At 51.3% G+C, this 14,172-nt stretch overlaps 8 protein-coding genes across 8 annotated transcripts; 4 read left to right on the top strand and 4 right to left on the bottom strand.

The window, feature by feature from the left end:
- Window positions 1-532: 532 nt before the first annotated feature.
- N7443_004733 (Tim22-complex subunit TIM54) lies at window positions 533-2,046 on the top strand (the record flags this gene model as incomplete). Its single annotated transcript, XM_056884789.1, has 2 exons — window positions 533-620; window positions 692-2,046. The coding sequence occupies 2 exons, from the start codon at window positions 533-535 to the stop codon at window positions 2,044-2,046; spliced, it is 1,443 nt and encodes a 480-aa protein (XP_056743067.1).
- A 548-nt stretch (window positions 2,047-2,594) lies between these two features.
- N7443_004732 (peptide alpha-N-acetyltransferase complex A subunit NAT1) lies at window positions 2,595-5,229 on the bottom strand (the record flags this gene model as incomplete). The annotated part of the gene is made up of 3 exons (XM_056884788.1): window positions 2,595-3,049; window positions 3,107-5,080; window positions 5,148-5,229. 3 exons carry the CDS (start codon window positions 5,227-5,229, stop codon window positions 2,595-2,597), a joined length of 2,511 nt encoding a protein of 836 aa, XP_056743066.1.
- Window positions 5,230-5,734: 505 nt separating this feature from the next.
- On the bottom strand, window positions 5,735-6,384 carry N7443_004731 (MIX23 family protein; the record flags this gene model as incomplete). The annotated part of the gene is made up of 2 exons (XM_056884787.1): window positions 5,735-6,246; window positions 6,312-6,384. 2 exons carry the CDS (start codon window positions 6,382-6,384, stop codon window positions 5,735-5,737), a joined length of 585 nt encoding a protein of 194 aa, XP_056743065.1.
- A 765-nt stretch (window positions 6,385-7,149) lies between these two features.
- Window positions 7,150-8,294, top strand: N7443_004730 (putative formamidopyrimidine-DNA glycosylase; the record flags this gene model as incomplete). Its single annotated transcript, XM_056884786.1, has 2 exons — window positions 7,150-7,742; window positions 7,796-8,294. The coding sequence occupies 2 exons, from the start codon at window positions 7,150-7,152 to the stop codon at window positions 8,292-8,294; spliced, it is 1,092 nt and encodes a 363-aa protein (XP_056743064.1).
- Window positions 8,295-8,710: 416 nt separating this feature from the next.
- Window positions 8,711-9,181, bottom strand: N7443_004729 (uncharacterized protein; the record flags this gene model as incomplete). Its single annotated transcript, XM_056884785.1, has 2 exons — window positions 8,711-8,859; window positions 8,920-9,181. 2 exons carry the CDS (start codon window positions 9,179-9,181, stop codon window positions 8,711-8,713), a joined length of 411 nt encoding a protein of 136 aa, XP_056743063.1.
- A 478-nt stretch (window positions 9,182-9,659) lies between these two features.
- nar1 (iron-sulfur cluster assembly protein NAR1) lies at window positions 9,660-11,538 on the top strand (the record flags this gene model as incomplete). Its single annotated transcript, XM_056884784.1, has 2 exons — window positions 9,660-9,767; window positions 9,826-11,538. 2 exons carry the CDS (start codon window positions 9,660-9,662, stop codon window positions 11,536-11,538), a joined length of 1,821 nt encoding a protein of 606 aa, XP_056743062.1.
- A 467-nt stretch (window positions 11,539-12,005) lies between these two features.
- Window positions 12,006-12,307, top strand: N7443_004727 (Rpo12/RPC10 RNA polymerase subunit family protein; the record flags this gene model as incomplete). The annotated part of the gene is made up of 2 exons (XM_056884783.1): window positions 12,006-12,214; window positions 12,283-12,307. The coding sequence occupies 2 exons, from the start codon at window positions 12,006-12,008 to the stop codon at window positions 12,305-12,307; spliced, it is 234 nt and encodes a 77-aa protein (XP_056743061.1).
- Window positions 12,308-12,794: 487 nt separating this feature from the next.
- Window positions 12,795-14,146, bottom strand: N7443_004726 (anthranilate phosphoribosyltransferase; the record flags this gene model as incomplete). Its single annotated transcript, XM_056884782.1, has 2 exons — window positions 12,795-13,757; window positions 13,817-14,146. The coding sequence occupies 2 exons, from the start codon at window positions 14,144-14,146 to the stop codon at window positions 12,795-12,797; spliced, it is 1,293 nt and encodes a 430-aa protein (XP_056743060.1).
- Window positions 14,147-14,172: the final 26 nt, after the last annotated feature.

The raw sequence follows: 14,172 nt of genomic DNA, 5'->3' as shown, positions 1-14,172 counted from the left end.
TTGAAACCCGTCTCTCCTTTTATTCTACATTCTATTTTCGAGACAGAGGGGCTCTGATATTCAACCACTCACTGTTCACAGTGGCTTTAGATCTAGGACCGACTCTTGTTAAATCCGAACTATTGAAAATATCCCCTCTCCCCCTCTCTATAGATGTTCAAGGGGGAGGGGTACAAGCTACAGGGTACGGGGCTCATGATGCTCGGCACATTCCACTCTGATTGTCGACAAGAATCTGAACAGGTCTTGCCGGGGGCGTTTAACGACGATCCATCACCGGGGGGTTTCCGCAAAGGAACACTGCCATTAGATAGCACTTAGCAAATACCAAGTCCAAAAATTATGAGAGATATCAAATTATCTCCCGAATGAAAAATCTGCGATTTCCCAGGGTGATGTTGGACAAACACGTCAAATACGAAGACGAAGGCGCCTATAGACTCGCGCACGTGACGCGGATCAACTCCTGCGCCGGAAGTCGGCGCGACTTTTTTTATGCTCGTCACCGTCGACTCCAAGTCCTGCGATCAAAATGGCCGATTCGTCCAATTCTGCGGCCTCTGGCGCCGAAAAGCCCAAGGCGGCTCCCAAGCCTGTCAACCCTGCCTTCAGGGCACTCGGTATAGTCCCAGATTCGCACCCCAGAAGCCTCGGAACGCACAGGAAAGACTAATGCAATGCGATACAATAGGCATGCCCAATTTCCGGTTCAAACTGCCCTCTAGAAACTGGATGATCTTCTTGACCGTCACTGGCTCCTTCGCTGGTGCTATCATCTACGACCGCCGCGAGAAACGCCGTGCACAACAGAAATGGTGCGACCTCGTGGCTCATCTTGCATCGGAGCCGCTGGCGGTGGAGCAGATGCGCCGAAAGTTGACTGTTTACCTTGCTGCACCCCCGGGTGATGGTATGCGTGTTGCTCGCGACCACTTCAAGGAATATGTCAAGCCTATCTTGACCGCGGCGGCATTGGATTATACCGTGATTGAGGGTCGGAGGGAGGGAGATGTACGAGCTGGTACTGCGGAAAGTATTCGCAAGCTGCGACGAAATGCCGGTGAGCCGAGCTCGGTTGTTACTGACCCTACAGTTGAATCCGCTGTGCTTGATGCGCGAGAGCGCCTGGGAATCCAAGACGAGCCCGGTCCCAAGGGCGACTTGGTGATCGGTCGCCACACCTGGAAGGAATATGTCCGCGGCTTGCATGAGGGTTGGCTTGGACCTTTGGACCCTCCGTCTCCCCCGGTCGACACTTCGGTTCCTGAAGGAACTGGGGAGGCCATGAAGGACATTGCTACTGGTGATGCGCCAGCTGATAAGCAGGAGAATGTCGAGACCCTCGAGAAGACCCTCGAAAGTGCGGAGAAGCCCGAGGAAAAGCCCGAGGAAAAGAAAGAAGAGAAGCCTAAGCCCACTGGTCCTGCCGATGCTTATATCTATCCTGCCGAATACTCGTCCGCCTCTCTCCCTCCTTCCCTCCCCCAGTCCTTCGACAACTCAGTCCCCGTTGAATTCCCCCACATCCTCGGCTTCCTGAACACACCCATTCGACTCTGGCGTTACATCAATGAGCGCCATATGGCCGAGAACATCGGCCGTCAGGTTGCCTCTGCCGTTCTCGCCGCAAGCTCAAGACCCTTCCGCGATGAATCCTTCAGCGCAGACTCCGACTTGAGCGGAGCCGACGTTGACTCCACGACCTCGCGTGGTGGCTACGAGCAGCAAAACATCTTGGATGTGGAAGAGAAGGAATGGCACAAGTCTGTGCACAAGCGCGAGGAGGCCGACAAGGAGCGCGAGTGGCTGGACGACATCGTGCTCGACCCCCGTATTGCCTCCCGCATGCAGACTGTCATGATATCGCCCGAGGACGAAGCCCGCTCCCAGCGTATCTTCAGCCAGGAAGAGTACATCCTCGGCCAGGAGCGCCCGGCTCCTGTTCCGTTCTGGAAAGGTTTGTGGATCAAGTATGGCTACGGTGAGGACGCGGAGACTATCAGGAGAAAGCCGATCCTACCTAATGTTGATGAGGAGGATGCGTAAATACTGCATCGTGATTACTGAACCTTGTGCTATACCATAGAAGGTCGTGGGTGTTTTGTCTTGTTTCTCTTTGCATGGGTCATGTTTTCCCAATTTGCATACACTCTCCTCCGCTGGGTTAAATGTTGTATATTAGAGGCGCTTTTTGTCCGATTTCTGTGAGATGTACATAGCAAGGTGCAATGTACCTAGGAAAATCATCTCTGCAATCCGGGCTGGAACTATAATGGCCTACTTAGAGCGAGGCGTTGACTGTGTCTTACTCTTCGAGCGATAAAAAATATGGATAATAGATACTGATACATTTTTGATGTTATTTGGCTGTATATTGATTTTTGAGATTGATTGATTTCAGGTATATCATCCCCTTTCGTGTGGTCTAATCTCCCTTCTGTAAGCTCCCATCGCAAAAGCCAGCATATGGTAGTTGTATAATAGTCGTACCACAAATATATTGGTCTTCAGAAGAAAACAGATCTCACTCAACCGTCAAAGATCATACAGTAGACGGAAGAGCATAACATGGTTGATGTCCCCTTGGAGTAAATCTAGTTCAACTCAAAGACAGAAGACTCGGGCCACTTCTTGCTTGCCTTCTGGGCAAATGCAGACTTGTCGCTGGCCCAGTTGTCCAGCAGATCGAGAGCCGAGACGGCCTCTTCAATGGTGATATCGGACGAATCGAGGGTAGCCAGGAGGTCCTTCTCGGACTGCGCCTTTGAGTCAGGCTTCAGGAGCTGACGGGCGGAGAGAGCGGCTTGAACGTGAGCAACGCTGTTCTTGTTCTTGGACAAGAACGACTCGTTGAACTCCTCAAGATTCTGGGACTTCGAGAGGAGCTTCTCAAATTCAGCGTTGACAACCTCGGCAGTTTGGGCCGGGAGGGGCTCGGACAGGCTGTCAAGAGCCTTGCGGAATCGAATGAGCGCAAGGTGGAGGGTGGCGTTGGAGGGGTCGATCGCGTGAGCGGCTGTGAGGCATTTCAAAGCGAGCAAGTGCTTCTCTGTAATAATTACTCGTTAGCCTTTATTCAACTGAGGTATTTGAACAGTACTCTTACCTCTCCGGAGGTAAACCTCGAAGCCAAGGCACTGAGCCTCGATGTTTTTCGGGCTTTGCTCAAGCAGATGTGTCAAGAACTTCATGACATCCTTGAGCGGCTCCTTGGTCTGGACCAGGGCGTTACCAAGAGGATCAGGGTCCTCCTTCTTGACTTCTCCGTCGGCGCTCTTGGCGTTGGCGGCAGCGGCCTTCCGTGCCTCCCGCTTCTCAGCCTCAAGCTTCTCCAAGCGATGCTGCTCCTTCTTGGCCTTCTTGAGAGCCTTCTTCCTCTCAGCATCGTCTGTAGAATCGAGACCGTTGGCGACGCTGGATATGGGACCGTGTGCAAGGTCTGGCTGATCGTTGAGAAGCAGATAGGCCTTGATGGTCGCGATAGCAATTCTTGTGTAGAATGGGTGCTCGCGCAGGCGGTCTTCCCAGCGCACCATGTCCACGTAAGCTCTGACCATACCCTTGCGCAGGGAGAAGCTGTGGAAGTCAAACTGGTCCTCCTGCCAAACGTCAAAGATGTTGTGGACTGCAGTAAGGCGCTTGAGAGCAAGGCCCAGCTTCTTCTGTCGCAGGTAGGCCTCGCCATCCTCGGTCAGATACCAAACGCACTGCATTTCATGGAGATCACCCATAGCTCCACCAACAGTCTCATTACGGGTGAACTTGCTCATAAGGTCCAAGGCCTTGTCATTCTCGTTGTTGCGGAGCTGGTACTTGGCGGCCTTGGTGTTGATGTGGCGATCCTTCTCGTCCAACAAATGAGCCTTCTCCATCTCCTCTGCGGCCTTCACAGTGTTGCCGTAGTGCTTCCAAATACGAGCACGAGTCATCTGGTATTCAACAGCCTTGGGGGAGACTTCAATGGCCTTGTCAACATTCTCCATAGCCTTGGGGAGGTTGCGGCTGAGGTGGAAATTGTAATGTTGAGCCAAGAAGTAGTAGGATGATGCCAGAAATTCATTGTTGCTGCCATTGGTCTCCGCAGAACCATTGGCCTCAGAGGCAGACTGGCCAGAAACATAACCCTCTACCAGGGCCTGCACAGCATCCCTCTTGGCCGGGTTGGCGTAGAGCATTTTAATGTTGGCGAAAAGCGAGGGAACACCCTTCTTGAGCATACGCTGCAGGTAAACATCCGCGGCCTGCTTGAAATCATTACCCTCGAGGAAGTCAAGAGGAATACGACGAGCCGCATCGCCGCGGGGGTACTTCTCCACCCATTCGTCATACAAAGCCTTCAGAGCTTTGTGGTCGCTGTCGGAGATCTCCTTGGCCTGGATCAAGCCATTGTAGTAAATTGAGTTCTCGGAGTTGCGCTCCAGCAGGGCAGTGTAAGCCTCAGCCGCCTCAGCCTTGCGACCAAGTCGAAGAAGATAGTCGGCCTTCATCTCCATGACCGCGAGAACATCGGTACATCGGTAACCGATTTTCTCAAGGTGCTCCAGAGCTCTCTCCAGATTTCCTGTCTCCGCAATGATCGAATTCTTGTACAAGAGGGCCTCGGAGTGTTCCATATCCTGAACCGAAGGCGAAGCCTTCAGCGTATCCTCAAACGTGGTCAATACCTTCTCAGCCTCCTCGAGATCTCCAGCCAAGTGGTGAGCAATCGCAAGCGCGGTCCAGTTCTGGCGGAAGCCAGGGCGGGCCTGCAGCATGGAAGTACGGCTCTGAATATATCCTTGGAAATCGCGCATCTGCATCTGGAGGAGGGCCAAGTCACGCTGGATAGGCTGGGATTCGGGCTCGAGGCGCAGGGCAAATCGGTAGGCCTTGATAGCTTCCTCGTAATTCTTTTCCTGTCGGTATAGTAAACCGTACACGTGCCAACAGATGTGCGACTTCATGTCATTGCGCAGGGCCTCCTTGGCCAGGACGAACGCCTCCTCCAGCTGATTCATGTGGCTCATGATCAGAGCTTTCATCGCCTGTGTATCGCCATGCTTGGGGTTCTTTTTTAGGACCTGATCTGCCGTCTTGATGCCTTTCGCGATGAAAATGCAGGTTAGCTCACATCACCCGGGCGAAGGCGATTGGGCGGGGTATCGGACCTTTTTTGTACTGCTTGAGCTCAAAGTTGCGAACCACTTGACGAAACAAGGACTGGTCCTTGGAGTTCAATGGTTGCGGCATGGTGGGCGATGCTGGGTCGATTGACTTGTGCGAGGGAGGAATCGATGTGTGCGGGGAGCGGCTCCTCCGAGTCCGAACTTGGCAGTGCGAATGGGCCGATAAGATAGGCCCAACTGCGTCAATCAACTCAACTTTTGTACAAATTCTACTTTCGACTGATTCATTTCTTGCGTCTGGACGTAGTGGGCCAGGAAGTCAATGCTACCATTTCCAGAGCCTTTCGTGTTACCTTTAAGCGTCTTCAAATTTTTATTTTTTTTTCTTTTGCATAATTGCTCCTACGTGCATACTCCTAGCGCTCTAATATCGATGGCTTCCTACTCAATTGTAGGAGCTCAAGTTGAATAGAAAGCTTATGTATGTGGGATTGTGTTCAAAGATAACGCCGATATATATGCGGTAATGTACACTTGGACATAAAGATCTGAAGGCAGAGAGTTGCGAGAGTCTGATTATCAACCAGTCCATACGCAGTTGTGCTATGGTCTGTTCTCGCATAGACACCTTATCTCCCATGGCTCTGCCGCCAGGTATTCAAAGCATCTTCCCAAGAAGCCGAGGAGCTACTGCATCTTTCGGTCACCATGCCCCACGTCCGAGCCCGGATGATCTCTTCAACAGTGCGCTGGTTGCGGACCAAGTTAGCCAGAGACTCAGTTCGAGCTTCTCGAGGGAAAAAGCGAGCTGAATAGGGATCCAATCGCTCATTAACCACACGTTCTCGGTCTCGGGCGGATTCGGTTTCTCGTAGAATCAGGTCCGGATCCTCGGGATCCGGACTTGTTGCAACACCGGCACAGTAGCTTAACACATCCGAGCGAGTCTGCCATGATGGGAACAGAACATTATCCTTGAAGCCCTGGCACGCGTTCGCGTCGATTGCTTTCCGAGCTCTGGAGTCGGTTTGCCGAATGGCTGTGGACGACGGATCGAAGCCCCTCTGAGCCGGCGTCACCAGCGCATTGAGGTTTTGTGCAATCGAGTCATCAATAGTAGATCGGGAAAGGCGGAGAAAATCTAGAGTAGACATCATGGTCAGTTTGAAAACAGTCCCAAGAATACGATCGTGCGATCCGACAAACCCTGAAGAAGCCTTTCATCGAAGCAAAACTGAGGAGTCAGCGCCGGAGCCTCCGTGGATGAGGCCTGTGTCATTTTCTTCTTGGCTGGCTCCTCCGAACTTCGATTTCCCGATGATGCCCAGAACCAAGCCAGCTTGAGTGGAGACGCGGATGGACAGGCTATCGGCGGTAGGGTTTAGTAGCCCGGACGGGGTGCTCAAAGAAAGCACAGGGTCGATACTGAAACGCGAAATTTAGTATAGAAGCTTATGGAGACGCAATCAGGATGATTTTAGCAGACGAAAAGAGCTTATGAGGTTGTATTCGAACTCGCCGCTGCAGTGAGCGCATATGTCCCCATCGGGACTAGTGGGGCTTGGATGAGTAATCACTGAATTTTGGCGCCTGAGGCTGCAAATTTCACGTTGCTTGAGTAATGTGATTACAAACTCATTCCATTGTATTAAGCTAGTGAGCTGGCGATGGATGATTGAATGAGTAGAGAATGAATATGACAGAAGTCATAACAGTGTATACATACGACAGGAGCAAGGAGATGTCGCAAGTGGGTATGGATAGTCGGCCTGGAACATCTACTTTGGTGTATTTGGAGTAGACCTCTCATACAAAGTTTGTAAGAGAAACAAACAGATGTCTCCAAGACCTTGGGAAAGACGCTTAGAGGAATGCTACCAAAGTCGAGACTATTGGCAATATCCAAGTAGATCCGATTAAGGTCATGTGACAGCGCGTCACGCGGGGAGATCGTCGCGTCTGGAGAGCTGACCCTTGATGATCATACATACATTCACTCGGCTGAGTTCCCTGTTGATTGCATTTTTTGCGTAATCCTGTCAATATGCCCGAGCTTGCAGAAGTGTCACGCATTGTGCATTTCATTCGCCAACACCTGGTAGGGAAAACCCTATCCAAAGTCCAAGCGCAGCACGATGACATCGTGTACGGCAAAGTTGGGACCAGTGCAGCCGAGTTTCAGAAGGTCATGACAGACAAGAAGATTGTTGGCGCAGGACAACAAGGGAAATACTTCTGGATCACAATGTCTTCACCTCCACACGCTGTGATGCATTTTGGCATGGCCGGATGGCTGAAGATCAAGGACGCCGATACATACTACTATCGCTCGGACAAGCCTGCGGATAAGGAGTGGCCTCCCAAGTATGCGAAGTTCTTGCTTGAGACCAGCGATGAGTCTAAGACTGAGGCTGCGTTTGTGGATGCTCGCCGACTGAGCCGCATTCGCTTGGTGGATTGTCCCGCCGATGAGATTCGCAAACACACTCCTCTCAAGGAGAATGGACCGGACCCGGTCGCAGATAAAGATACCGTGACAGTATCATGGTTGATGCAGAAGCTGAGGAGCAAGAAGGTTCCCATCAAGGCACTTCTTCTCGACCAGGCGAATATCAGTGGCATTGGGAACTGGATGGGGTAAGTGGTTTACGCAGTGACTTTGTCTTATCATACACTGACATCTTCTTCAGAGACGAGATCTTGTATCATGCCAAAATCCACCCAGAGCAATACAGCAACACATTGTCCGATGACCAAATCAGGGAACTCCACACTTCAATGCACTATGTCTGCTCCACTTCCATCGATGTTCTGGCAGACTCGGAGAAGTTCCCTGAGCATTGGCTTTTCAAGCACCGCTGGGGCAAGGGCAAAAAGAACCAACCATCCGTGCTTCCTAATGGAGACAAGATCACATTCATTACAGTTGGTGGTCGCACGAGTGCTGTCGTTCCGGCGATCCAGAAGAAGACTGGTGCTGTTGCGAAAGATATTGAGGATGACACCAATGGCGCATCTTCAAAACGAAAACGTGATGTAAAGCAGGAGCATGAGTCCGAGGCCGAAGAGGAAACCGAATCCAAGAGCCGCGGGTCGAAACGCAAGAGTACCACAGCGGTAAAGAAAGAAGAGGATGATGAGAAGAAGGTTAATGTGGGTAGGCGTCGGTCTACACGTTCAAAGAATTAGATTGAATTTCGATTGTGAATACATAGTTATTGCATGTACTCTTTACCGTTAAGATTATCTAAATCCTCGAGAAACAAGTTCAATAATGAATTTCCAAATTGACTGACATAGAAAAGTGAACGGGCCGTGCAGGGTTCGAAGCGGCCGTAGATCAATGCTCCGGTCTCGGGGATTTGACAGTAAGGTCGTGCAGCGTGTTCCAGAATATGGTATAATTCTCACCAGTGTCTAGGACTGCAAACACAATATACTCAAACCATCCCCGGAACTCCTTCTCCTGCAGCACAACCTTCCAACAGTCTGTAACTTCTTGAGCAGGATGCGCAAATACTCCGCAACCAAGAGCGCCGAGAACAAGTTTCCTGTGGTGATTGTCGGCTGCACAGCGAAGAACCACGCGCATCTTGTCCTTCATGTCAATTCTGTCGGACATTCTTATATTTGGGAGGGGTCAAGAGTTTATCGATAGGTGGCCTCGTGGTTGCAGCCATGCTACAAACTGCAATCTGGGGCAGACGATGAGCCCTCTTGCACCACATATAAGCATACCCCCTGGTCTCGTTATCTCGGAAATTTTAGATATGGGGCAAGTATATGCAGTCAATTTTTCTCATGGGGTAGAAACGCGGCAGCAGTGTTTCTATCAGCGTGGTACGGTAGCATATCTGTTCTTCCTGGGCTCGGGATCCATTCATCCAGCCTCCTCCAAGTACAGTGGCGTTGGCAAAACTCAAGACAAAGACGGGCCCGGTGTCGGTGTTTCTAAGGAGTTCGTGTGCATTTTGTATGAGAATAGCTGCGTCCAAAGTATCACAATCGAGGACCTTCACTTGAGTGTTTTGAAATCTCGGATAGTACGTCATATCTCGGTTAATCAAAGGCGGCATTTTCACAACAGGATCCGAGGGAAGACAGGCGGAGCTTCAGTCTCAGGTGCCGTCAGATGTATAGAGAAGATACAAATGTATGCAGAGGGTTCAAAGCTCGAGGAACAGGGCGAGGCTTTATGTCCAGATACTTAATGTGAACCCAAAGAGACGAAAGATCAAAAGGACGAAATGCTTTGAAAGAGAAGAAAACATAACTATAAAGATCTGGATAGATCACAGGCAGCCAACCACAGTGCGCGATCTCCGACCTGGGCGGTGAGTTCTTATCAGGGCCGATGTCGCCACGCGATGACAAAGCCGCGACGCTCGTTGGTTCTTTCAGGTCTCTCCCAGGCTTTTTAATTCTTGATAATCCCTGCTCAAGTATCCTTTACTACACAAAGCCCATAATCGCGTGGCATACTTGATTTTATTCGAGTTCTATCCTGGCGCGGGGCTCTCACTTGAAAAAGACCCGAAGCGGTGTCCCGCCACTATGAGCGCGATCTTGTCGGCAGACGATTTGAATGATTTCATTTCGCCCGGGGTCGCGTGTATTAAGCCAGTGGAAAATCTTCCCCAAAAGAGCCCAAAGGATGCCGAAGTCAGTGCTTCTGTGGCTTACAACTTGTCAAAGAACCTTAGACTAATTCTAATCTTAGAATCCGTACGAAGTTACAACAGAGGACAAAGTCGAGCCTGAGAACCTTCCCCCGGCGCAGATTTCCTTGACAGACTGCCTTGCATGCTCAGGTTGCGTGACATCCGCGGAGGCTGTCTTGATCTCCTTGCAATCCCATACGGAGGTCCTCAACACCCTCGATGCTCACCCAGAGATTCCTGTGGCACACAAGCACCATGGGAAAACGGCAGGGAATGCCGGAAATACCGAAGAGGGCATGATATTTGTTGCCAGTGTCAGCCCACAGGTCAGAGCCAGTCTAGCGGCAACTTATGGTATCTCGGAGAAAGAAGCGGGGTACATGATCGATCAGTTCCTAACCGGCCCGCAGGGGCTGCGAAGTGGCGGAAAATATGGCAGTGGCTTCACGTGGGTGGTTGACACAAATGTCATGCGCGAGGCCGTTCTTGTTCTCACCGCCGATGAAGTTTCCGAGTCGCTCGGCTCGGGTTCTGCTGGAAACGGTCCATCTGGTGCCGAGTATCCCCTTCCAAAGCGGCCGATCCTATCATCTGCGTGCCCTGGATGGATTTGCTATGCTGAAAAGACACATCCCTTTGTGCTGCCACATCTATCTCGCCTCAAGTCCCCGCAAGCCCTGTCCGGAACATTCCTTAAAACTATCCTAAGCAAATCTCTTGGAATTCCTGCATCTCGCATCTGGCACTTGGCTCTCATGCCATGTTTCGACAAGAAGCTTGAAGCTAGTCGAGAGGAGCTTACTGATGTTTCATGGCAACAGGGTGATCTCCAGAAGGGCTCTGAGTCACACCAACCCGTTCGTGATGTGGATTGTGTCATCACAACACGCGAACTGCTTTCCCTAGCCGCTGCTCGGGGATTCTCGTTACAGAGCCTTCCTCTGCAGCCTCTGCCGTCCGCATTTACTCCGTCTTTCCCAGAAAAGACTCTCGATTCCTTTATCTCCTTCAAGCCGCCCCCTACTCAGCAATCTTTGGAAACTGGTACTTCTGGAGGCTACTTGCACCAAGTGCTCATGGCCTTCCAAGCTCGCAATCCGGGTAGCCAGCTTGTGACAAATCGCGGGCGCAATGCTGATGTCGTCGAGTACGTCCTCATATCTCCAGAGGGACAGCCTATCATGAAGGCAGCGCGATACTACGGCTTCCGAAACATCCAGAACCTTGTTCGGAAGCTGAAGCCCGCCCGCGCATCCAGAATGCCCGGCGCAAAACCCATCGCTGCTAGTCGACGTCAGCCCGTGTCTCGAAACGCAGTCTCCGGAACCTCAGGCTCAGATTACGCCTACGTCGAGGTCATGGCTTGTCCAGGCGGCTGCACAAATGGCGGCGGACAAATTCGAGTTGAGGATGCCAGGGAGGCCGTCAGTCCCTCCGTGGATATTCAGATGGTGGATGTTCCAGAAACTTCCACCAAGCCCTCACCTCACGAACAGCGTGCCTGGCTGGCACGCGTGGATGAGGCATACTTCTCAATGGAATCTGATTCGGAGAACGAGGCAGACCATTCTCAGCTACAGTCAATTCCAGATAAAGAGACTCAGATTCACCAAGGTTTGGCCCGCTGGTCAGAGTTCATGGGAATCTCACTCGACAAGTTAGTATATACAACATACCGAAAGGTTGAAAGCGATGTTGGCAAAGAGCAAGTCTCGACAAATGAGACGGCTAATGTGGTTGAGCTCGCTGGGAAGATTGGAGGCGGGTGGTAGAAATCATTCGCGGTACACGGTAGTACATGAGCATTTTGTCCCTTTTCATTGCGTGGCGTCGGGATGTATTTTGTTTGACATGCATATTAAGTGTGGGAGATACCAGACAATTCATGGGCTATAACATTTGAAGGTTATTGGGGGCTGGCGGCGTTGTGGGTTTGCAATTGTTCGTATCGAAGTCCCATGTGAATTTTCATGAAAGCTGCAATGCAAGCCAACTCCAAATCGATAGCCTCTAGCTACACAATTAAACAAGCTATACTTCCTGGATAGGCAGTCGGCCGCATGCTGACTCATCGGTGCTGGAGTAGATTATTAAGCATGTTAAATCGATCCGCCGCAAAAGAAAAAGAATCTCGCCGACACCGAGAAGTCACCAGTCAACCTCATCGCCGAACCTTTGTTCTCTCGACGAACGCACCTCTCAACTCGCACAGACCCGCAAACCCGCCCACACACCAAATATGTCTCGTGAAGCTTACCAAGTCCCCTCCATGGGCACCCAGAACGCCTTCAGCAATGAGGGCAGCGGGTTCAACTCCATGGCCGTCGACACCCCCTCGGTCGTCTACCTCTGCGGCGAGTGCTCCGCGCGCGTGCCCCTGAAGCGTGGTGACCAGATCCGCTGCAAGGACTGCGGTCACCGTGTCCTGTACAAGGAGCGCACCAAGCGGTGAGTTTCTTATTCCTCGCGTGTACTTCCTTGACGCATTGCTGACGATTCTATCTTCCTTTATGCAGCATGGTCCAGTTCGAAGCTCGGTGAAAAGATGCGAAATTGAATGGAAATACCTGTCTAGACACTCCCTGGACGTGGAGGAGTTGATGGAACTGAGCTTTCGCTATCTTTGATTATACTTATGTTCTAACGAACGATGCATTCAGCGGCGCCTTTGGAGTACAAATGCGAATTAGACTTACGGAATACATACATTACCTGAGATTTGACACCGAGAACGAGGTGATTCGCCTGGTGCAACTCAATAATTCTAGGAGAGTAGCGCGCATGCCTAAGTAATCTTTTCTCTTTCAAATGGCTTTTTGATTTCACTCCAAATCCCAACAGACAAGTTTAAATATTCTAACTCATGTCCGCCAAGGGAGCGACCGGAAAAGTATTAGAATTGTACATCGATATATCGACGTCACCCCGAAAATAATGACAGATAGAAGAACGAAATGCCAGGTCAATTTACTTTAACCTTTCCTAGAATAGATCAACTATTCCAGCATGCGCATGTAATCCAATGCGATCACGCAAGCTTGTTTGATACCTCGATGAACTGCTCGAAGACCTTCAGAGCCGAGCCGCTCTCAATTGCCCAGCGTGCCCGACGCAGACCCTCCTTCCAGCGGCCACCGCCAGGGCCACGTTCGGTGATAACCTGCCCATCATCACCCGGGCCCATGTTACTTGTCTCCGCCTCACAGACACCGGAGGTAACAAGCAGAGCAGCAACGTTCATAAGAACGAATTCTAGAATAGGATCTTCACGGGGAAGCTCATTGCGGAGAATGCTCATCAACTTGTTAGCGTTATCCTTGGGCATCTTGCGTCCGTAAACCTCGGTGAGTGGGTGGGATTTAACGCCGAAGTCGGAGGGTTGAAGCTGGAAGATATCAAGCTTGACTAGCGTGCGAGGGTTCTCCTCGTCTTCAGAATCATCGTCGTCGGTACTTGTCTCCTGGTATGCCGGGTTGGGGTACTCAGACAATCTCCAGCAGTTGGTCTTTCCAGCGCAGCTGATCTCGTCCATATCCTCCTCACCGCAGACAACAAGCGCCTTCTTGGCACCGGCCTGTCGAAGAGCCTCAACGAAGACAGGTCCAAGGCTCTGATAAGCCACGCCCACAAGGCGCGCTTCAATGGCCCACTCAACGGGGTTGGCCAGAGGACCCATCAAGTTGAAGATTGTTCGGAGTCCAAGAGCACGGCGGACCGGATTGGCATACATCATGCCGGGGTGGAAGTTCGGGGCGAAGAGGAAGGCATAGTTTGTTTCCTCGTACACCTTGGCCACATTGGATGCATTCACAGCGGAGATGTTGGGGGGGATGGGCTGGACGGCATTGAGAACGTCTGCGGATCCAGAGAAGGAAGTTTGAGCGCGATTGCCATGCTTCGCGGTCATCAACAGCGGTGAAGCAATGATTGACGAGGTAGTCGAGACGTTGAAGGTCGAATGTGAGTCACCGCCGGTTCCGACGATGTCGCACTAGGAGGCGATACTGATTAGTGTAGTTACAGACATGGGATGAATGGAGCCTTCCTCACCAGTCCACCTTTATAATTTCCCTCGCTCTTTCCTCGGGCCTTCACAGCTTTCTTCAGGGAAGCTTTGTCGATCTGAGTAGCAGCCTCGCGCATCCGGTGGGAGCATTTCGCAATGATTGCAGCATCTTTGTCTTTCCCAGTGGAGTGAAGGAGGGTCAACAATGCTGCGGTCTGGATGTCTGACAGACGGTCTTCGAATATCAAGGCAAAGGCAGAAGCAATGTCATCTGCGCTGACTTGGATGTCTGCAGTAGCGGGGTAGGCCAAACGTTTGAGCAGAGGGGAGATGGAGACAGACTCCGGCCTCTCGTGCTTAGGTGAATTAGCCATGTTGTACGTGGAGGCAATTGAGTGTC

Source organism: Penicillium atrosanguineum (assembly GCF_028827265.1).
Source record: "Penicillium atrosanguineum strain IBT 20685 chromosome Unknown utg000003l_segment0_segment0, whole genome shotgun sequence".
In the NCBI taxonomy this organism is placed as follows: domain Eukaryota; kingdom Fungi; phylum Ascomycota; class Eurotiomycetes; order Eurotiales; family Aspergillaceae; genus Penicillium; species Penicillium atrosanguineum.
The sequence above is the reverse complement of the archived record's forward strand: the minus strand, read 5'-3'. Positions and strand labels throughout refer to the sequence as shown.